The sequence below is a fragment of the Mustela nigripes genome, chromosome 13 (genome assembly GCF_022355385.1).
Source record: "Mustela nigripes isolate SB6536 chromosome 13, MUSNIG.SB6536, whole genome shotgun sequence".
Taxonomy (NCBI): Eukaryota; Metazoa; Chordata; class Mammalia; order Carnivora; family Mustelidae; genus Mustela; species Mustela nigripes.
The window spans coordinates 33,457,060-33,481,508 of NC_081569.1; the positions used below are offsets into that span (position 1 = coordinate 33,457,060).

The window sequence follows — 24,449 nt, forward strand, 5'->3', positions numbered from 1 at the left end:
TTAATTTTGAGGAGCTTAGTTTGCTAGTAAATGGGGGACACCCTTTGCAGATGGGGAATCACTTTGAATTCAATACTGGGTGGATTAATGGATTTCATCAGTGATGTATCAGATGGACTAAAATTAAGTAAATTTGGTAGATGCAGTTGGTTTAATATAATTGAAAACATACTAGTTAAACCTAAAGTTTACAGACATCTTGAGGAATGGTCACTGAAGCTTTAATGTTAATATTTTAAGATGGTTAAATTCAATGTTCAGCTCTTTTTTGTGTTTTATTGTTGCAGCACCTTAAATTCAAGGAAACAAATCTTGTCATGCTGCAGCAGTTTAATGCCCTAGCTCAACTGCGCCATGTCGACCAGTTGACAATTGATCCGCAAGGAAATCCAGTTGTCAATTTCACACTCTGGAAATACTACGTACTGTTTAGGCTGAGCCATTTTAGTATGCAGAAAATAAATGGAACAGAGGTAAGCCAAATATAAGCTAGCTGTAAAATCAAAATATTCCTTTTTAGGAGAAGTAGCCATAATAATGGTCAGGAAATTCAGTAATCATGAAAGAACTTTTGAGAGATATTATGGATTTTCCCCAAATCTTGACATTTACAATGTTAAAAAACTAAAGATCAATCAAAAAACTTCTAAAGCACTAAACAGACTTTAAAAATAACAGCCAAATCATGGTGAATAGCAAATGCTTTTACTGTTCCTTGTAAACATTCAGAAAAGTAAAATATTGGTAGGATGACAGTTCAGGAAAAAAAAAAAGAACACCTATGTAGGTAGTATGATCTTAGTAGTCTTCAAAGTGTTTTGCAAACTGCCAGACACATGAGAAGGATGGGGAAGTAGTATGCAAAGGTCAGCTGATAAAGTCATGGTAGAGGGAGGAATAAAGTGAGAAAAGAAAAAAAAAAAGAATGTATGCAGGGAAAGAAGAATAATTTTAAAAGAAAAGATGAGAAGGAGAAATAAGGAAGAAAGGCAAAAGAAGAGAAAGTAAAAATGAGGGAAAAAAAGGAAGTAAAACAAGCGTATGGAAGTGTCTGCACTGCTTTGTTAATAGCTTGTAACAGCGGCCTCTGGATTACCTGCTCTGTATAACTCAGGGCTGGAATATTATTAGTGAGAGGTTAATTTTCAGATTGATTTTGCTAAGCTTGTCTCAGGAATAATTTTCCTGCTATCCAAGACCATGTTCTCTAAATACTATTTTGGAAGAAAGGAGAGAAACTGTACCTCTTCCTCTCCTATGGAACTCCTGCACTGAATTTAAATAATCCTCCAAAGAAAGAAGTTCTCTAATATGACTGTTAATATTATTACAATTATCTCTTAAAGTCAGAAGACCTCCTTATTGTAAAATGAGCTATAATCAAATTTGCCAGCATGATGATAATAGCAACTATATTTCCCTGCAGCTGATGCTCTATAAGTACCTCTGGCCTAGCATTCTAAAAATCTAGTAGAATGTTAAGAGACTGGAGATCTCCGAGTCAGTGTACAAGTGAAATTAGCATCAACCATGGTAGGCTCACGAGTAAAATGTGGGACAAATCTGGAACCTTCAGACTACTAATTTCTCCAGCTAGTTCCCAAGAGATTTTGTTTCAGTCTTGTGTACTCTTGTGTATCCTCTTGGTACTTCCCAGAGAGGTTGTGAGTCATTGATCAGACCTAATAATTAGTCCCAAAGTTTTCCAAAGCTACCTTGGTCTGGAAGTAGAATAGTGATTTTGACTATGGGTGAGTGTTTCCTTCATTAATGGCCAAACTGTTGACCCCATTAACCTCAGTAGTATATTTACCCAGACATGGATCACTACTAGAGATGTACTAAGTATGATAGAACCTTGAAATAGGAGGAATGGTGCAGTATAATTACATAAATAAAGAAGAATTATAAAGAACCAATATAACTTCTTCTAATTTAAAATATCAATATATCAAATATCAATATAACTTCTTCTGATTTAAAATTTCCTAAAATGTCAATGCCCAGGATATTTGACCCTTTATTAACAGTCTAAAATAAAGCTGCTTATCTCAACCTTGACAATATGTAGTAATATTATACTATATATCTACATCTCTTCGTATATGAGAGAGAATAATATTGCTTGCGGAAGAACTAAATTTGAATTGTGTGCATCAAGAAGAAAAGGATAGAGTAGTGGCCTGCACTGGCCACTAGGTGACTATGTTAGACCAAGTAACTTCATTGTCAGCGGAAGGAAAGATCTGAGCAGCAGCAGCCTCCTTAACTCTGAAGGTCTTGGGAAAAGTGTGAGACTGCACTGAGTCATGTGTGTAAGATGCTTGGGAATTGTGGGTTTATTTTTTGGAGCAGGCCTGTGAAATGTATTACAGCTAGTATTAGTGAATGTTTTTAAGTTCCAACATTTGACTATACCAGGGTTTCTCCACCTCAGCTCTGTTGACATTTGGGGCCAGGTAGTCCTTTGTTGTGGGGGCTGTCCTGTGCAATGAGGATGTTTAGGAGCACCCCTGGCTTCAACCCTCTAGTCTCTGACGATGTCTCCAGACATCGTCAAATGTTCCCTAGGGGCCAAAATTGCCCCTGTTTGGGAACTATTGATTATGTAGACAAATGAATAGTATTTAAAATGCAAGGACAAGCAACCACATCTTATATTAAAGAAAATAGCCCCAGATATTAATCCAGGCCCCACTTTTAGCTTTTAATACCTTCTTGATTAACATGGGGATAAGCCCTTAAAAAGAATACCTGTGACCGTTGTTCCTTGTGGAGAGCAAGGTAGACATAATTTTAGAATGAACAGGAGTATCCTTGCTTATCTCATGTTCCATCTCTCAGAAAGGGACATGTTATTCTTACAGAAGCAAGGTATGAACAAGATCTTGGCTTACCTTTGACACATTATTACAGTGAATCTATTCCATTGACACTTGAGAATTTTCCCCCTAAATCATTCTACTCCAAGAAACTGTAGGATTTCTGAAAAAAATTCATTTAGAATTTAAGCTGCCTCAAGTATAATTCTCAGGGAACAGTGCTTTGAGTCAGAGTGAACTCGTCACCTCGGTCATCCTCCATCACTACAAGCCACATTTGTACATCTTCATTTCAATTAAGTTCGGGAAGAAAGAAATATCAATGAGAACTCTCTTGCAGCCCAGGAGAAGGTACTTCCCCGGGCTAAAAGAAAATACTTAGAAATTTCTTTGGAATTGTGTTAATTGTATCAAGCTAGAGGCAGTGTCATTTTGACCCCTCTCCATTGTATCTCTTCAGGTGACACAGAATGATATGATAATGGCTGAAAGGCTCTTTGGAATCTTAGCACATGTCGCATCTTCTGAGTTACCCCAGTACCGTCTGATTTCAATTCTGGGTGATGTCAGGTAATCTTTAATTTCTATCATTTTTATGAAATTTCTGTTGCACTAGAAAAGAGGGATAAATTCCACATACCTCTTAACTGCCACTTGTGCATCCCACAAACACTGATCCTAAATTTGTCTTATGACTTGCCCTCTTCCAAGTGTTGGGGTATAAAAATGAATAAGACAAAATTCTTGCTCTTGTGTGACTTATAAACTAATAATTTAAAGATATATGTAAATACTTATAATGTGAATGCTTCAGATTTCAGAGAGGGCTGTAGGAGTGTAGGAGAGACCAACAGCACTTTGGAAGAACGTAAGGGAAAACTTCACAGAGAAGATAAAATTTTATCTAGCGCTTCAGAAATGAGTTTTTCAGGTACAGGATATAGGGGAAGGAGATCTGCAAAGGTGAAAAAAATTGTAACAAGTTTAGAGTAATTGGAGCATGGGATAATTGTGAATAGTGAACAGAAATGAAGCTAGAAGATTTTGGTCTGATTTTTGAAGAGTTTTGCAATCCATTCTAAACAAAATTGAATACTTGGGCTTTGTGATTAGACACAACAGTCATGTGATTAGATGTACATTCTAGAAAGGCTGCCATTTGAGTAGGCCGAGATGGAAGGACTGGAGACCAATGAAGAGGCACTTGCACCCAAATGTTTATAGCAGCAGTGTCCACAATAGCCAAACTATGGAAAGAGCCTAGGTGTCCATCAACAGATGAATGGATAAAGAAGATGTAGTATATATATATGATATATATATATCAGGGGTGCTTCTATATATGTATATATATATGATATATATATTCTATATATATATATATTCTATATATATGATGGAATACTATGCAGTCATTAAAAAAACAAAATCTTGTCATTGCAATAATGTGAATGGAACTAGAGGGTATTAATGCTGAGCGAAATAAGTCAATCAGAGAAAGACAATTATCATATGATCTCCCTGATAAGAGGAATTGAGAAACAAGATGGAGGATCATAGGGGACGGGAGGGAAAAATGAAACAAGATTTACCCAAAGAAGGAGATAAACCATAAGAGACTCTTAATCTCAGGAAACAAACTGAGGGTTGCTGAAGGGGAGGGGGTGGGAGGGATGACGTGGTTGGATGGTGGATGTTGGGGAGGGTATGTACTATGGTGAGAGAGGAAAAAAAGAAAGCATGGGATGATAATAGAAGAGCAAAGTTGAAGAAGAAACCAAGATTGTTGAATAACATTTTACACTAATAAATTGGGGTGTGACAAAAAAAAAAAAAAAAGGCTCATTATAGTCCAGGAGGGAAATTTTGAAGGCATGAACTCTAAGACAGTGAGAGTGGAGAAGAGGATAATTTGAAAAATACTTAGAAGAGTTATACCTGACAGAACACACTGAGAAAATGTGCATGGATAGAAGGACAAAAGTTAAGGATGCTATGTCTTTCGTGATTTAGTTATAGATAAGAGAATTCTCTCTGGTAGAATAAGTAGAAAATGACTGATATACAAGGAATTCATTGTCTGTAAAATCATCGGAAGGGCCAGGGAAGCAGTCTCATGACTCCCAGAATGATACCACAGAACCAGCCCACCAAGGAAACTGCCAACCTCTGCTAAGGGAGCTAGCTGATCAGGAGACTGTCATCCCAGTTGCAGCCTCCAGGGTCATACCACTCTCACTACATGGGGGATCAGGAAGTTCCCCACTCCTGTCCCCAGAACGTGGTTATAGAATTTATAATTACAAATTTGTAATTTGTACCCCCCAAAATGGAAATCTGTGTGCTACTTCTACCTCCCAATTGGCTCAGTTCTGATTTCACATCTTACCCAAGTGTGTCTGATTGGTAGACTCTAAATCCCATAAAAAACCCTATGGAATCACTTGAGAAAAAAGTACTAAAGGAGGGACTGCTACAAAATGAACAGGAAGTGTGACAAATAAGAAGCATTGAATTCAAAAACTGATGGTATGGAGCTAAGTAACAATTAGAGAGAAAAATGAAACAAGATGAAACCAGAGAGGGAGACAAACCATAAGAGACTCTTGATCTTAGAAAACAAACTGAAGGTTGCTGGAGTGAAGGGGAGTAGGAGGGATGGGATGGCTGGGTGATGGACACTGGGGAGGGTACGTGCTATGGTGAGTGCTGTGAAATGTGTAAGTCTGATATATCACAGACTTGTGCCCCTGAAAAAAAAATACATTATATGTTAATTTTTAAAATATGCTCATAATTAAGGAATTAAAAATTAAAATAATAAAAAATAAAATGTGAATCTAAAAATTATACTTATCAAAAATATTAATGCATAAGGAAAAATTTAGTGACCCAAAAATAAAAATCCCAGAAATTCCTAAGGGACAGGAAGTTAAAATTTCCTAAGTTTTTCTTACCCCCTTAGGAGTAATAATAGTTACTAATTAGCACCAAAAGTTAATGAAAAAATACACTTTTAACTGTGTATATTTAAATTTTAAGGGCTACTAGTAGGAAGAAAAGCTATATGTATAGATTCTAAACCACTAAAAAGAAAAAAGTTCAACAAAATCCTGGAAGAGAAGAAAAAAGAAAAATAAACATGTTAGTTATAATAAATATTAATGAATGGAATTCTCCTATTAATAGATAGTGGCTATCAGGGTTAAAATTGAGTTACATGTTGTCTTTGAGACATACTCCTGAAGAAGGCAATATATAAAGTTTGAAAATAAAGGGATGAAACTATATAACAGGGAAATGCCAACAATAGCAACAAACAAATCTGGGAATATTAGTATTAGTGATAAAAGAAATGATGACCAAAAGCTACAATCTGCCAAAGAATATGATAATTATGAAACTTAATGTAACTAAGATCCTAAATATATCAACAAGTACAAGTATACATTGACAAATCCACAGTTTTTGTGATAGGTATTAATCTAATCAGTAGATCAAATAAACAAAAAAAAGAAATATGGAGGATTTGAATAATAGTTCATGCATTTTGTCAAATAAATGTATTTATAATTTTATTGCCAGATTCTTATTCCCAATTTGAAATAAATTCTACTCAAACACCTATGAAATGTCTACAAAAATTGGACATATATTAAACTCAAAGAAAAACTCCATGGTTCCCAAAAAACATACTTAAACAGATCACTTTCTCTAGTCATATCATAAAATTAGAAAGTAATGAGCCAAAATTTTACCCAGTTGAAATAGGAAACACAAAGAAACAGGAGAACCAGTTTCTCAGAAAACAAAATACAAGTGCCTTTAAACTTAAAAAAAGACGTTTAACCTCAATCAAAGTCATAGACAAGAAAATGGAGTCAAGAAATTTGTAAAGCTAAAGCAACTTTTAAAGAAATAAAGAATAATTGACTAGTAAAAGCAAAAATAGACTCTTTATAACAAGTTTCTAAGGAAAATCCAAGAACTCAAGTATTAAACTTTTTTTTATAGCTAATCAGAATATATAACAAGGAAACCAGATACTATATTAGCTTAAAAAAATCATTGGCATTTCTTCATTAAAATAATAAATTCTTGAAAATAGTATTAGAAAAGTATCCCATTTATCGAGACAATAAAAATAATAAAATATCAGGAAATCCATCTGATAGAATGTAACTATGAAGTAAACAGTGAAATAGGAATTTTAAAAAGGTCTAAAAATGGAAAGATGTACATTGTTAATGAATTCTGAGGCTTAAAAAAAATGTCAATATATTTTTATAAGATTTTATTTATTTATTTGACAGAGAAGACAGTGAGAGAGGTAACAAGAAAGGAGAGTGGGAGAGGGAGAAGCAGGCTTCCCGCCTTGATCCCAGGACTCTGGGATCATAACCTGAGCTGAAGGCAGATACTTAAAAACTGAGCCACCCAACCACCCACCCCGAAAATGTCAATTATTTTAATTAAATCATGTAGTTATTGACTTTCTAATCAACAATCCCAGTATGGTATCTCAGTAAACTGAACAAGATAATTTTTGTATCCTAGGAAGGCATTCATCACCTCAAGTTTATAAAAATATTCTACTATACTTTTCTAATACTTTCTAAGTTTTGACACATTTAGCTCACAAAAATTTAAAACTTTTGTATGATAAAAGACATCATAAATTCAAAAGACATGAGCAGAGAGGGAGAATGTATTTGCAACACATTTAACAGATTTAAGAAGTCCTACAAATTTAGTAAGAAAAAGACAATCAACATGAAAGTAAAAGCAAAGGATATAGAGACTTTACACACACACACACACAAAGGCCAAATATTGTAAAAAATGATTCAACTCACTTTAAAAGAGAAGTAAAAATTAAAACAATAAGATTTCATTTTAGTTAATGGGATTGACTAAAAAATTTAAGAACTAATAATAATAGGGGTTTATTACTATTCAGAGAAATATGTACTCTACACTCTTGGTAGAAGACAAGGCAGACTTGTGAAGGAAGTAGTTTAGCAGTATCTGCCATATTTTTGAACCCAGAAGTTCTAGTACTAAGAATATAGCCTATTGAAATGCACATACATGGGCACAAAAAACTTAGGTATAGGCTGTCATCATTTTATTGTTTGTAGTAACCCAACTTCAGAAAGTAATTAAATGCCTAACAATAGGGAAAGTTAAATAAATCATGATACTTCTAAACTATAAATGTAGTATCTATATGATACTGTGTACATTATGGTCATTTTAAAACTAGAGAAAAAGAGGAAAAAGGAAAAAGATTAAAGTAGATTTTCTGTTCTGATCTGAAATGATCCAGAGACAGACAGTTTATTAAATAAAATAAACTGTAAAAGAGCATTTATATTATGACCTGATGTTATTTTTAAAAGCAACAAAATTAATGTTTATGTATAAATACGGAGACATAGAAGGGAGCTAAAAAGATGAACACATCTGGTAGGATGTGGATGTTAGTAGTGATGGTTGAGTGGTTAAAGAATGGTTTTCAAGTTTTACTCTATGTATGTTTGTACAGTTTGAAAGTTCTTATTGAGAATGCATTTGATTTCTTTGATAATGGTGAGATAGGTTGTTTTGATAATTCCTTGTAATAAAAACAACTAAAAATTTGGATAAAATTTAAAAAAAAACTCCATAAAAGTACAGAAGTACTAGGCCAAGATCTATGGAAAGAACATTGAGAAGTAAGGTGAGCATGTAAACTGTGTTTAACCTAGAGGCATTTTAGGGGAACTTAAATTTTGCTTTTGTTAGCTGCAAAGAGGGAAGGCTATAAATCAATGCCCATTACCCCCTCTAAAATATGCATATAAGTTGAGATCTTCCCAAAATTAAGCTAGGATCCCCATGGCTATACCATCAAGATGGTGTCAGAAATAAACCTCCCTTTCTTCTCAACTGGAATTACCAAGGAAAGTTGTCTTGGTATGAGCAAAAAAGGGGCAAAGTTATTTCTAAGAAGTGTTACTGAAAGCCAATCCTCATATAGATTTGCAGCCTGAATTCATAATATGTAGATAGCTTAAAATAATGTCAAAGTTTAAATGTTACTCTCTCTAGATACCTGGGAAAATCTAATGCACCTCCCCTCTGGAGGAAGTTTATTTTCAACCTATCAGAGAATTTCCGTAAATAATTTTTAAGGACAGTGACCAGGACACAATGGAAAAAAAGTAAAATAACGGAGCATTTAAGGAAAGAGGTTACCATGTATAAGAAGTAACAGAAAAAACAGAGACTATAGAAACAGACCCACAAATACTTTGGGTTTTGGCATTACTTCTTAAGAATTATAAAACGACTATGCATAGTATATTTCATGATATAATAGACAAGTTTGAAAATATCTGGCAATAACAAGAAAATTTAAAAAGTGATCCATCAGATTTGGAAGGAAACCCAAGGAAGTTCTGTAAATGAAAAATGAAATGAACACAATCAAAACTTAAGAGACTTAACAGCCAGTTAGACCTAGTTGAAAAGAGAATCTATAATTTAGGAAATAGCCTAGAGGGAATTTTATGGAATGGAGCACAAAGAGAAAGGAACATATGGGAAAGCAGTTAAGAAATTTGGAGACAGAGTGAGTTGAAAGGTTTAAAATCTGCTTGATTGGAATTTCAAAAAGATAAAATAAAGAAGGTGGAGTAAGTGTAATATTTAAAGATAATGGCAAATAGTTTTTTCGAACTGGTGAAATGCAGTAATCTATACATTAGACAAGCTCAACCAATTACAAATTATTCATTTAAAAGAAATCTATCCCAAGTCACTTCACAATGACATAACAGAGCACCAACTATAAAAGTGAAAAATTCTAAAACAACCAGGAAAAAAGCAATTATCTTTAAAGGAGTGCATATCAGCCCATTGACTTCACAACAGCAGCAGTGGAAGTCAGAAGACAGGATAATAAATGATATGTTCAGTGTTCTGAAGGAAGTTATTGCCAACAACCTAGAATTCTATACACAGTAAAAATGTCTTTTAAGAATGAAGATAAAATAAGGGTGCCTGGGTGGCTCAGATGGCTTAGGTCACGATCCCAGGGTCCTGGGATTGAGGCTGGAGTCGTGTTCCCTGCTCTGCAGGAAGATTGCTCCTCCCTCTCCTTCTACTGCTCTCCCTGCTTGTGCTCTCTCACCCTCTTTGTCAAATAAATAAATAAAATCTTAGAAAAAAAAAAGAATGAAGATAAAATAGACACTTTAAAACAAAATAATAACAAAAGCTAAGAGTTTCCCACCAGTATTCCTGTACTAAAAGAAATTATAATACCTGTAATTAAGCAGTAGGAAAGTGACCCCAAAAAGATGGTCTAAGTTGCAAGAAAACCTAAATAAAGAGCAAGAAGGGGCGCCTGTGTGGCTCAGTCCTTAAGTGTCTGTGCCTTCAGCTCAGGTCGTGATTCCAGGGTCCTGAGATCGAGCCCTGCATTGGGCTCCCTGCTCAGTGGAAAGCCTGCTTCTCTCTCTCCCACTCTCCCTTCTTGTGTTCCCTCTCTTGCTGTCTTCTCTGTCAAATAAATAAAATATTTTTTTTAAAAAAGCAAGAAAAATATCAAATTTGTGGGATAAAGCTAAATGAACATTGACTGTATAAAGCAACAATAATTATGTGTTGGGGTTTTAAAATATATAGAATTAACATACACTTTAACAGTGTAGTAAAGGAGGTAGATAAAGATATGGTATTCTAGATCCTTGTATTATCTAGGAAGGAGCTATAGTAATTAACCTGAGATGTTAGTAAGTTAAGAGTGCATGTTCTCATTTCTATGGTAACCAAAGAATAAAGAGTGTACAGCTTCTAAACGAATAAGGAGGAGGAGGGGAGAAATGGAAAAGAAGAGAAAGAGAAACGAAACATAGAACGTGTGGGTCAAATTGAAAGAAAAAAAATGTCAGATTTAACCTAAATATGACTGTATCAGCAATTCCAATTGTACCAAGTCGGTGGCTTAGAACAAGAGTCATTTTCTCCCCTGAGTCTGCAGGTCTGCTGGTTGGCTGTACCTTCAGCTGGGGTTCTCATGCATCTGCAGCCGCCTGTGGGTTGGGTAGGCAGCTATGCTGATCTAGCCAGGGCTCTCACTTATTTGGGGGTTGGCCAGCTATAAACTGCTCGCAGGCAGCCTTAGGGCAAATTGTCTTTGCTCCACGTGGTCTCTCCTGCTCCAGAAATCTGCCAGGGCTTGTTTTCATGGGAGAGGCAGGCTTTAAAGAGAGAAAAACATGCAAGGACTCCTGAGGCCTGGCCTGAGAACTGATACTGTCATGAAGGTAGTCAGCTCAGCTGCACAATCACATTGTAAAGGGCATGAATTCAAGGGAGCTCATAATTATGACCATCAGTGTTATCAGTGATAAAGTGCAAATGTACTAATTGTTCTGGTTAAAAGCCAAAGATTGTCAGATTGAGTAAAAAAATGAAGTTCATTTATATGTTGTTTACAAGGGACACATCGGAACATAAGGTTACATAAAGTTTAAAAGTTAAAAAGTGAGAAAAGATAACAACATCAATACTAACCAAAATAAAAACAGAATAACCATTGAGGACTAAAAGACTGAGGTTAGAAGCAATACTAGAAATAAAGAGGATCATTTCAAAATAATAATAAATTCAGTTCATCAGGAATGTTCAGATAAATCTGCTGATTTAATTTATATGCACCTATTAGCATAGCCTTAAAAACCTGTAAACCAAAAATTGACATTACTACAACTCCCCAATTACAGTGGGAAGTTTTGCTGTATTTTTGAGTAATTTAAAAAGGCTATAAAATACTTGAACAACATGATTAACATATTTGATTTAATGGACATTCGGAGAACATTGCCCCCAATAACTGTAGAACACATGTTCTTTACAAGCATGCATGGAAATTTATAAAAATTGACCAAATGCTATCCATAAGGCAATTGTCAACAGATTCCAAAGGATTTACATAGCCCATGTTTTCTGTTCAAAATTCAATTAGCTTTAACTCAATTATTCAGTGTTAATCAGGAAATCTGCATATATCTGGAAATCAGAATACATATTTCTAAATAACCTACAGGTTAAAAGATAGTTTCATAATGGAAATTACCTTGAACTGAAATATAACAAAAATACCACATTTCAAAACTTGTGGAATCAAGTTACATGATGCTAAATGAAAACATTTTAGCCTTTGAAATGCATCAGTTAGGGAAGAATAAAGCTGAAAATGAATGGAGCTAAACATTTATCTAAAGAAGTTAGGAGTCAGCGCCTGGCTAGCTCATTCGGTAGAGCATGAGACTCTTAAAGAAGTTAGGAAAAGAAAATAAAGAAGTTAGAAAGAAAAAAAAAACAAAAAAACAAAATAATCCTGAACGAAGCTACAAGAATTAATGACATTAAAAACAGAATAATGGGGGGCACCTAGGTGGCTCAGTCTTTTGGGTGTCTGACTCTTGGTTTTGGCTCTGGTCATGGGCTCAGGTTCCTGAGATTGAGCCTCACGTTGGACTCCACAAAGCGGGGAGTCTGCTTGAGGATTCTCTCCCCCTCCCCCACCTCTTTCCCCACTTGCAAGCACACTCTCTCTCTCAAATAAATAAATCTTAAGAAAAAATAAAAATAAAATTATGAAAAATTGATTATTTGAAAAGACATGTAAGTGGTAGAAAAACTACATATGCATTGCTTTGATAATTTAAAAGTCAATAAAGAAAATACAGGTAAAGATCTGTACATTACTCACTTTCTTCTTTATAAAAGTGAGAAAATGATACAACTAAATATCCAAAACAAGGGCCTGATTAAGTAAACTGATTTAACATCACAGCTGAATTTTATTCATGCATTAACTTTTAAAGACATAGAAAAATACTTATTACATATAGCATTGAGTGAAATAAGTGTACAAAATTGGATGGTTAGTATGATCTTAACTTTTTACAAAAATTCATAGAAAAAGCCTATAAAAACATGTTGAATGTGAATAATGTTATAGATTTATATAGATTTATGAGCTATAGATTTATGGGTGATTTTCATCTCTTTATACTTTTCAAAATGTGTACTTCTTAAAATTTCTAAAAATGCTGTTTTATACTTTTAAATTAGAAAGTGAAAAAATTTTAAAAGAGCCATTCCTCTTCTCTTCCCAGTCTTTAGTTCAGTTTACAGTAAAGTAGTAATACCCCTTCACTTAGAGACACCCTAAGTCTGGTGGAAACCAGAAATCAACTTTCATGGGAGATGAGTTGCAGTGCTCTGTCTAAGCTTATGGGTATGCCAGTGATGCTCCGAGAACTGTTTATGTTCTTCATAATCAAATGAAGTTTCCAGTTTCATTATTTACCTCCTACTAGGATCTTGCCCCAATATGCTAATACTTGGAGGTTTTTGTGTTTTGCTTATTTTGGTTTTGCTAAAGTTAAACCAGTATCCCATTACATTTTCTATCTGTGAGTAATACTACTGAGCTGCACATTGGAATTACGGACTATTTGTGTGATTTACAAGGGGTAGTATATGCTTTATGAAAGATAATGACTTAGAAAGTTTGGCCTACTACATCTTTAACAGGGTTGTTTTGTGCTCTGTGATTATTTAAATTTTATATTGATTTCTTTAAGGTAGAGTCTCTTTACTTTAGAAATGGTTGAAATGTTTATGTTGATGCTTGGTAGTTATGAAACAAAAGAATTTGGGTTGTCTAGCTTATTTAGTAGAAAGATTGGGGTATTGAACTGAGTTCAAATGAGTAACTCAAACTCATGAAGCAGACATTCCAAAGCGCATATGTTTCCCTTGAAAGTCAACAAAAAATAGACATATTTTAATAAATCTCATTAGTAACTCTCTACATCCCTTGACTGTCTTTCTACAGAAAGAAGCAATTCCGGTATCTGCTAGAAACCAAAGGAAAAAAACCTGGTCTCGTCAATGAAGAAAACAGTGATAGCAAAAGACTTGTAGGAGAAAACACAAACCGAGCTACGCTAAATTATACCACAAGAGACTTTTATAACGAAAGGCTAGAGGTAAAACCACTATCAGTCTTTGGCATCTGGTGCCTGGATGTCTCCCACCTGGCATGGGACTTGGCAGTGGTACATTTCTCCCTTTACTCAGTGAAGATAACTTGTTTGTGTCCTAGAAAGTTAGCCAGCCTTATGTTAGGTACAGCTGAAGACAGTAAGCACCATGGCGTTAGGAAGAAGTAGAGTCCATAGTTCCAATATCTTTATTTCAGCAGGGAAAAAAAAAATGTTTCAAAGAAATCTGTACCAAAAATTTAGACCAAAGTGGACCAAGGGTTCTGATCTGCCTGAATTAAGACAAGAGATGCAGGCTTGCTGTGAGTCCTTAACTGGCCCATGTCAGGTTGTGTCCTTGATGTTCTCAGTCACTGCTTTCATTCTCCTACTGCATTACCTTCTGCATCCTTAATCATGGGGTATCATTTTAACCTGTTCTGTTTCCACTGTAGCTGCTTAGCCAGAAAAGCTGGAACTAATTCTTTACTTCTTTGTTCAGAGGTTTATTGGAGGGATACAGTGTTAGGGTGCCGCAGGAGCTACAGGAAGAAAAACATGTAGTGCCTGCCTTGATGGAACTCATAAGAAAGCTGAAGAAATAAGTCCTTTAAATAACAATAGAATGTGACGGTTCTGCAAGAGATTTTGAGGGGACTGAAGGGCAAAAGAGCAAGACAAAGACAGCAGGAAGCGCTCACGGACTGAGCATCCTTAACTGATGTGCAAGGCACCGTGAGTTATATATATAAATAAATATATATATTTATATAACTCACACAGGTTTTATATATGTATTTTATATATATGTATATGTGTGTGTGTGTGTGTATACATACATATATGGCAGTGAAATGGCCGGGCAAGTGGTTTTCAGATGTTTTTAAACAGCCATGGGACTCTTTATTCAAACCACATTGTAGCTGAAACCCAGTATGTCAAAACAAAGCAAAAACAGCAGAGCAGCTGTTGTTGTTGAGGGGAAGGAGGGCTTCAGAGCTTCATTTGAGGATTGTCTAGTCTTTTCCTTTCTCCTCATCTCACCCTCAATCCTGAAGCATCTCTTTGGAACCAGAGAGGCTCTAAGGATTACAGCTTGAAAAAAACCTTGAAAACACAATGCAATTGATGTTTAATGGCATCCTAAAGGATGTTCCGATTCTGCTTTAAATCATTCGAGTACAAAAGTACTGCTTCATGAGGGAGCTTTTATCACTGAACAATTCCGTTGGTGAAAAAAATTCTTACCCATGTGAAGCTGAAATCTGCTTCCTAATAACTTCTAATTCATGACCTAGTACCACCTTTTGTAGAAAAGAGAATTTGTCTCTTTCTCAAGAAAACTCTTCAAATACTTGAAGTCAATACCTTGAAATCCTCCCTGACCCTAACATTCATGCTTTTGCTCAAAAATCATGTGTTAAGCACCTGGCGCACAGATTACTTGGGCTGTAAGAAGTCACTGTCCTTATCCTCACGGATCTCACATCCTAATGAAGGAGACAGACTTATACAGGGATGGTTATAAACCAGTATATAAAGAGAGTATGGGAGGAGTATCTTATCCAGGTCAAGGAGGCTTTCCAGAGAAGAGCTTCCTGACACCAGTCTTAAATGATAAAGTGTAGCTAGATAAAAGGAAAAAGAGAAATAACACAGTATGAAGAAAAGGCATAGAAGCACAAAAAGAAACGGAGAGAGCCAGGAGTTATGAGCAATTCACTCTTCAGAAGCACAGAGATTGGGGTGGATGGTGTTAAAAGAAGGGACGAGAAAGGTAGTAAGTGCTATATGAGAGGATTGAATTTAATCTTTGCTAATACGGACTTCCTGATGTGGCCAAAGGAGGAAAATGAAAGCCAAACTGACAGGATTATGAGTCTTTGTCTTCTTGAACCAACTCAGTTCCATGAGTCAAAAATTAATACTAATTTATTTTATAAATTAATATGTATAAATTTTATTATAAATTTAAAAATATAATATATTATTTATATTATAGATTATAAATACAACTATTGTTTATATAAAATTAAAATTAAATTTATTATAAAATAAATTTTATTAATACTAAAGACATTTAGAAAAATATCAAAGAGCTGCATGCAAAACAAGAACAATTTCACAGAGAAATCAACCAACTCTAAGGAAGAGACAATTCCAGTGATTTTTTTTTTAAATTATGCAAGAGTATTGCAAAAGAAGAAAATGTTTCCATTTTTTTTTAAGGCAGATACCATAATATTAAATCTGAAACCTGCCAGCATTGGCACAGAAAAAGAAAAGCCAGACCAAAAACCTAAGAATATTGATGATGCAAAAATATTTTTAAAAAGGAAGAGTATCAAGGAGACTACAGCAGAACATTAAATGAATAACAAAACATTACAGCCAAGTGTAGTTTATTTTAGGAATGCAAGGAAGATTCCTATCAGGAGATTGGTCTAAGTTGAAAAGTTGTGATTATTTCTTTAGACATTGAAAAAAAGGCATTTCACACAATTCCACATCCATCCTTAATTTTTTTAAATCAGCAAATAGGATAAATAGAAAATGAAGAGCAAATGTCATGCTTGGTGGGGAAACTCTAGAAACATTAGCATCAATGATAGGCAGAATTCTGAGTAAGATGTCCTCCCTGATTCCTACACTCTGGTATCCCTCTCTTCGGTGCCGGTAAAACCTGTAAGTTGCTTCTAACCAATGGAATATGGCAAAGGTAAAGGGATTTTGCAGATACAATTCAGGTCTCTAATCAGTTGACTTTGAGTTAATGGAAAGGGAGATTATCCTGGATAAACCTGACCAGGTCCTCTAAAAGAGGATTCAGGCTACTGCTGGCCTTGAAGAAGTAAGCCACCTGTGTGAGAGGGTACATGGCCAAGAACTGCAAGAAGCTTCTAGGAGTTGACAGCAGCCCCCTGCTGATAGCCAGCAAGAAACTGGGGCTTCAGTTCTATGACTGCAAGGAACTGAGTGCTGTTCAAACAAGCACCGGGTCTAGAAGAGGACCCAAGCTTTAAAGAGGAACAGAGCTTGGCTGACACCTTGACTACAGCCTTGTGACATCCTGAGCCAAGCACCCAGCTAAGCTGTGCCTGGACTCCTGGTACATGGAATCTTGAGATGACATACATGTTGTCTTAGGCCACCGAGTTTGAGGTAATATGCTGCACAGCAGTAGAACCCTAATGCTCGCTGAAGTCAGTCTCAAGCCAGGGGTGTCCAGTATTGTCATTATCAGGTATCCATACAGACAACACAAAAAGGCAAGAGGAAGAGATTTGTGGTAACTTGAAAGGAAAGGCGTGAACTTACTACTTGCAGACAATAGTATTGAATCTCCGGAAATCCCAAGATAATTAGTTCAGAAACTATAAAAGCTATAAGAAAATTCAGTAATGGGGCAGAAATCAACAGTTTCCATGTAAGTAAATAACAGAAGAGACCCAGCTCTCAGCAGCAACACAAAAAGATAAAACACCTAGTAATAACTAACTAATAAATAGGTATGATTTCTGTGAAGTAAGCTTTAAAACATTAATGAGGCACACCAAAGATTTATACAAATGGGAGAACCTACCATGTTTTGGATAAAAAGGATCTAAAGCAAAATGTCAGTTTTCCTTAAGTTAATTTAAAATTTTAATATGATCTCAATGAAAATGAAAATGCCAAAAATTTTACTGAGGATTTTTTGAGATTAGTTGATCCTATCATACATATGGGGAAATAAGCATAAGAACTCTGAAAGAGAAGAATACTGAGAATATTAGTGCTACTAGCTATTACGGTATTTTATAAAGTCATATTAGTTAAAACGGGATGGCCATAAAGAGATAGTCTAATGAGATAGAATGGAAAAGTGAACTGTACCTGCAAATATAGAAGAGAATTTGTTACTATGATAAAGAATTATCTCAAGTCACGTGGACTATCCAGTAAATGATTTAGGAATGATTAGGGAATGGGGGAGGGGGGTGGAAAGCTAGATTCAGACATTATATCTTACATCAGCATAAATTCCTAATGGATCAGAGATTTTAAAGTTTATAATAAAAGTATAAAGGTTTTCAAGAAATCTTGGAAAATGTATGTGTGGTGTTGGCATGAAAAAGACCTTCAGGGAGCTAGAATAAGCAAAGACAAAAAAGAAATGAAAAGATGGTTTACAACTAACCTCCCTGAATGATAAACAACTTTTAGAAATCGGTAAGGGGCTGATAACCTAATATAGGCTATGTTTCCTATTTGAAAATAAATCTAAAGTAATATGCCATTCACCTTAACAATAAATACTTTATAACATAAATAACAATAAAATATGTATAAGCCCTCTATGGAGAAAATTATGAAATTTTATTGAAAAGCTTGGAAGAAGAACTAAATAAATTGTTCATATTTAAGGATAGGAACGTTCTACATAGGAAAGATTCTTCCTAAATCCATCCATGAATATAAGGCAGTTCTAATAAAAATTTGGACAGGATTATTATAGAATGTCACCATCTGATCCAAAAGTTATCTGATAGAGCAAACAACCCAAAATACACTAGAGTAAAAGTGGGGAGAACTTGCCTCACCAGATGCCAAGTATTGTAAAGGTGTAGTAATGAAGGCAGTGTAGGAATAGACAAATAGACCTGAGAACAAAATTGAGAGCCAGAAATATATATATGGGGATATTAGATAGGCAGTATTGCAGACTGGTACAGATAATATAATAAACATACTGAGGAAATTGAATAGCAAATCAGAAATACATATTGAACCCTTTACTTCACACCATACAACAAAAATTAACTCCAGATCAAATGAAAACCTAAGGATGAAAAGCAAAACTTCAAAGTTTTCATTGAAAAAGTAGGTGAGAATCTTTATGAATAGATTGAATATTCATATTCAATGAATAGATTGATTGAATAGACTGTGATTTTCTAACACCTGAAGGGCACAAACCAGCAGAAAAAATGTCATACATTTGACAATCAAGATCGTTGTTTTTTAAATAGGAGTAGTTTCAGTGGAGTCATATAAGCAGTGTTTCAAGGTGGTTTGAGCAGTAAATAAGCGATCAAAAAGTCAGGACAGGGAGTGTTGACTCCTGTTTTGAGAAATGTTGAAGGGAGAAGGAATCTGAAGCCACATGATATTTTGGAAGAACACTTGACCACTAGGAGATCTGGATCTGAGCCCCTGATTCTACCACTTACTTCCTGAAAGACCTCGCCCTAGTTCCTTAATCACTCTCTTGACTTACAGTCTAGCTTTCCTTCGTTTAGACCAAGCTTCTCACCTCTTGAAAAATATTTCAGTCTGCAGCAGAGAATGTTCAGTCAGTCTCTCTTTTCGGTGCATCCTGAGTGGTTGGGAATTGTAGAGAGCTCCTCACAAATCTGGCTAAGCAGACCCTTCCATTATACATATGACACGTATAATTATATGACAACATGTACAATTCTGTTGCTTGGTGGCTGCTCATCCATACTCCTGACTCATTTTTAAAAAGATCTAAGATGGATGTAGAGTGAGAGGGCTGAAAGGGACTAATGATTCCAGTCCTGTTCTTAGACAGATGAGGAGAACTGGAGACTAAGATGAACTACTCAGGATCGCTCGGTGAGTTACTGGCAGAGCTGCCTCTAGAACTCAGATCTCCTGATTACTGACCTTGGGACGCTCTCCAAGTATATCATGCCCTTTCTGAAGTCTTTCTGACCACAAAGGGCTCCCTCTTTCTGAACACTGATTAGATTTGCTGTCTAAACATCTCACAGCCCTTAGTTACTATTTAATAATTTTTAGTTAGCTTTTCATATGTGTAGGCATCTCTCCAACAAGACTGCAGGTCCTTCAAAGACTAGGTTAGAGTTTTCTCTGGGTACATATTAGTAGATGCTGTGTAATTCTGAGCAAGTCTCTTAACTTCTGCTGACCTTAGTTTCCCATTTAGGAGATGGAGATATGGCTTGGACCCCAGTACAAGTACCATTATAGCTAAAATTGTTCCACAACAAATCCTACCTTTGACCTACTTTTTTTTCCCAAACCATCTTCATGACAACAAAGTTTTAGTTCAATGAGATAAATAATATTGTACAGAGTTCATCTCCTCAGGATTGAACTTGTATAATACTTGCTTTATGAACCCCACAGGGATGTTGTGGGATAGGAAAAAAATAAGTATATGAAAGCATTTGAGAATGGAAAAAGCATTATTCAAAGAGCAATAACTCCTTGACGGGTCAGGGCAAGAGAGGTATCTCTAATGTGCTTTTAACAGGATCATTCTGGACAGGCAGAGTGAGTCGTCCTGGCAGATACCTGATGAGTTCAGAGTCTGCTTCATGGAGATGGGAGTAATTGGCTTGGAGGAAAGAAGAAATGATGAAGTAAAACTGCTTTACAACAGTTAACTGAATTAAGGGTTATTATGGCAGATGCAATTCTGTAGCAACATGTTCATAAAGAAGTAATGGAAGAAGCTATAGCAAGAAATTTTAAAGCACCAAAAATTGCACTATGCCAATTACAAAAAGTTTAATTTGTATTATGTATAATTTATTTAGCAAAAATACATCCTTTAAAAATTCTTTACATTTTTGTTACTCCTAAATTACTATAAAAATTTTCCAGTTTTACTGCGAGGCTTTTCCGTTTTTTCAAAAACTCAAAATTGTGGTGCTCCTGGGTGGCTCAGTCAGGTAAGTGTAAAACTCTTGATTTCAGCTCTGGTCACGATCCTGGGGTTGTGGGATGGAGCCCCACATCGGGCTCATGCTGGAAGTGGTGCCTGCTTAAGATCCTCTCTCCCTCTGCCCCTACCCCTCTCTAAACTAAATAAATAAATAACTCAAAATCGTGTTTTAAGAAACTCAGCAATGCGTAAAAGAGGCATTCACTAAATATGCCGTGTGCCTTCTATATGTGCAAATGCATTGCACGTTGTAAAATATCGCTCGTTTCAGGTATTGATTGATCTCTGGTGATTCACACTTGTCTGTCTCCCTGGTAGTCCCTGTATAGCCCAGATTTACTGAGTGTTAAAAGGGAACGGCTCAATGCTGTTCTCATCAACAAGCTAACTTAGTGCAGGTGACTAAGTCCCAGACCATATTTCAGAGTTAAAGAAAGATTCATCAGAGAAGTAGCCAGCTGGAACCATTTGTTATTTATCGCCCATCACAATCTGTACATGTTTTTATGCGAGCTCAACTCGTGACCAGTTGTTCTTAGTGCATGAACTAAATCGGGTCAGCCTGTTGACCCCTGAATGGTGAGTGATTATTTAGAGAAATCTTATATGTCAGAAGAAAATTTTCCAAACTAGGCCTTTGTTAGGGAAACTTAGTGACATTTGGGACTCATCTTGAATTTACATTAATTAATCAAGAATCTAAAACATGTTTTGTTGTTTTAAAAAGTGTAAAAATTTGGAAAAGGAAAAGAAATAGAAAAAAAGAGGGGAAAACACTTATGGTCTCACAGTCGAAAGGCAATCTTAGGATACTTCAATATATTGTCTTCCAATAATTTTCTGTATACTTTTCTGAACTTTTTAATGAAAATTTCAAACATACAGCAAAGTTGAAAGAATTTTACAGTAAATGCCCATACACACAATCCTAGATTCTGCTATTAACATTGTACTATAATGTCCTTGCTTTGTCCCGTATCTACACATTGACCCATCCTCTCTCATCAACCCACCTTAAATTTTTTAATTCACTTCAAAGCAATTGCAGACATTAGCATGCTTCTTCCTAAGTAATTCAGCATGTGTATCATTAACCAGAGTTCAGTATTCAATATAGTTTCTTCTTTGGGGGTAATACTTACGTACAATGATACACAAATCTTAGGTATACAGTTGCTAAGTTTTGACATGTGTATAACCCAACCTCTATCAAAATTTTATTTTGTATTTTTGTTTTCCCATTGACCATTGAATTTTATTTTCCTTGTTATTACAAGTCTTTATAAATATAATTTTAATGATAATGTCTGATGATAATTTAAATTTAACCCTTTAATTAATCCTGAAATTATTTTGGTATTTTGATTTGGGTTGGAGGTTTGAATAGATTCTTTTCTAAGAAATTAAACCTATCGTGTCATTGACATTTATTATTTCTTACCTCCTTCATTGATGTGAATTGCTTTCCTATAAATTTTTTTAAAGATTTTATTTATTTATTTGACACAGAGAGAACACAGCGAGGGAGAGAACACAAGCAGGGGAAGTGGGAAAGGGAGAAGCAAGCTTCCTGACTAAGCAGGGAGCCCTATGTGGGGCTCGATCCCTGGGATCATGACCTGAGCCAAAGGCATACACTTAACGACTGAGCATCCAGGCACCCCAGTTTCCTATAATTCTGATTGTCTGATCTATTCCATTATTTTTTCCATATATATTATGGCACTTTCCATCATCTTGCCTCAGTACTCCTCACAAGTATGAATAGCCAAAATAAATGTTGAGTTCTTAGATTGAACACATGGCTTTGTTTCAGCCTCTAGGGTGAAACTGGGGCCTAGTGCCTGAGTAGCTTTAGGCCCAAAACTTTCCTTGTTGTGTTTGGGACCCAGATTTTTCATGTGCAGACTTTCAGACCCAGAAGTTGAGTGGGAGCATTGTTTCTCTCAAGGCCAAGTTCTGGGTCTTAGGCATATGTATGTTTCCTCTTCCTTCTTATACACTTTCCCCCAAATTTGTCCAAATGGTCTAGACTAATGAATCAGTATAGCGCTACTACACAATTTCCTAAAATACAGACTGAATTCAGAGGATGGTATTTCAAGTATGTGTATGGATATTAACTGACCTTATTCCAATTAAGACTGTCAGTATCAGTGCCCTGATACAGTTACCACTAGATGCCATAAATCTGTGCATTCATCTGGCTTGTGTGAGCTTAACTCCCTTAACTGAGAAGGGAGAAAGTCTACCAACAGAGAAGCAGTAGTTACAACTCAGGTGATTCCAGAGCTGTCTAACAGAGACAGGAGCAGACTGCGAAGTAAAGAGCTCCTCGTTGCTGTCTGTACTCACGCAGAGCTTGATCATGTCAAGAGTGTCTAGGGGAGTACTTGTCTTTGAAGGGTGAGGCTCAGAACAGATGCTTTCATGTTACTCTGGCTCAGGTAAATGTTCCTTTATCTCTTGGATTAATTATTCGGTGCAAAATTTTCCTTTTTTAACAGGAAATAAAGGAAAAAAAGAAATTCTGCAAGATGTATATGGAGGACCTTGTGAAGGAAGCCACGGAAATCAACATGAAAAACGAAGCCCTGCAGAAGCTTTGGCCACAGATGTTCATTGAGCTTGTTAGGGACGCAGTCATAGAAATCCGCAATAAAAATTCCTACATGAAGCTTTGCCTACAGCAGATAACTGACCAAAAATAGAAATGGCTTTAGTTACAGTTGATTTTAGCACTTTTGTGTTTTTGAAGGTTGAAAACAAGTAGGTTAAACATGTTGAAACAACACTATCCTACAACCTAGAAAGCCTAGCATCAAAACACTATTGCCTACCATTCCCGTAGTTAAAGGTTGGAAGGAGGGAAGGAAAGAAGGAAGAGAAGAAGGAAAGAAAGAAGGAAGGAAGAAAGAAAGGAGAGGAGAGGAGAGAAAGGAGGATTAGCTTCCTACTTCAGCAGCCAAACAACCTCTGGGAACTAAGCCGTCTTGAGAGCTCGCTGGGCCCTGTGCTCGCACCACTGTCTCCGGCTCTCGCTTCGCCCAGCGCCCCTGCTCTAGCCCCAAGCACGGAGTGCTGGCTCAGGTTTCAGCATGAGTTGCTTCTACCTACTTGCAGCTGAGAATTTCCAATTATTTCCCTTTTTATTTTATGTCATGATTTCCAAGCCAAATACACATTCTTTTTTATGAGTGAAGAATAAACTTATTAATAAATTAGTAAAAAAAAAAAAAAAAAAAAGTGCGTTGGCCTCCTTCATCTGGTCAGAAGTGTCATATTGTATGTTCCTCTCTAGCCGGGTGGGAGCCTTAAGTAGGCAGAGGCTCCATCCTTGCAGGGATGCATCCTTAGGGCACCACACGGGGTTGTGGGCGTCACTGCGGACACAAAAGATGAACGTGAGTACAATGGGGGGCAGAAAGAAAATGCTTAGTGTGAGTGAAATGCAGTCACAAGTCAGAGAGTCTGCTTCTCTGAAAGGTGTTCGTTTCTGTTAGCTGTTCGGGGGCTCTGTCTTCAGGTAGGCACGCCTCCCTGTGCCTCGGGAGTATTAGGGATTCATGGGTGAAAGGTTCTCATTTTTCTCATTCCCTTTGAAGATCAAACAGGTAAATACAATGCAGGCAGGAGTTTGTCCTCGTTCACGCTGGTGGGGAGGAGAGTGTTTCGAGGCCATTAGCATAGCTGGACATAATACAGCTTCAGTTCAACCACCTCACAGGTCACTAAATAGGAATTCAACTTGCTCAGATTTTGCCGGGCAGCTTTCAGGGCAGCAGGACCGCCAGGAGGTGGGACAATGAGAGCGGAAATTGCAGGACACCAAAGTCATACAAAAATGCTTGGAAGGAAGCTAATCAAGCTGTGCAGTCCTCA

The 24,449-nt window shown here is 36.1% G+C and overlaps 1 protein-coding gene across 3 annotated transcripts in view; it reads left to right on the forward strand.

Moving 5' to 3' along the window:
- LRRC49 (leucine rich repeat containing 49) overlaps positions 1 to 23,953 on the forward strand; it is a 163,790-nt gene extending 139,837 nt beyond the window's left edge. Inside the window, exons 14-17 of one of the 3 annotated variants that reach the window (XM_059371947.1) lie at positions 288 to 473; positions 3,283 to 3,392; positions 13,723 to 13,876; positions 23,075 to 23,953. In XM_059371947.1, the coding sequence (XP_059227930.1) occupies positions 288 to 473; positions 3,283 to 3,392; positions 13,723 to 13,876; positions 23,075 to 23,278 (654 nt within the window). In that variant the 3' untranslated portion in view covers positions 23,279 to 23,953. The remainder of the gene's footprint in view (positions 1 to 287; positions 474 to 3,282; positions 3,393 to 13,722; positions 13,877 to 23,074) is intronic. The other 2 variants (XM_059371948.1, XM_059371949.1) reach the window with 2 other exon arrangements.
- Positions 23,954 to 24,449: the final 496 nt, after the last annotated feature.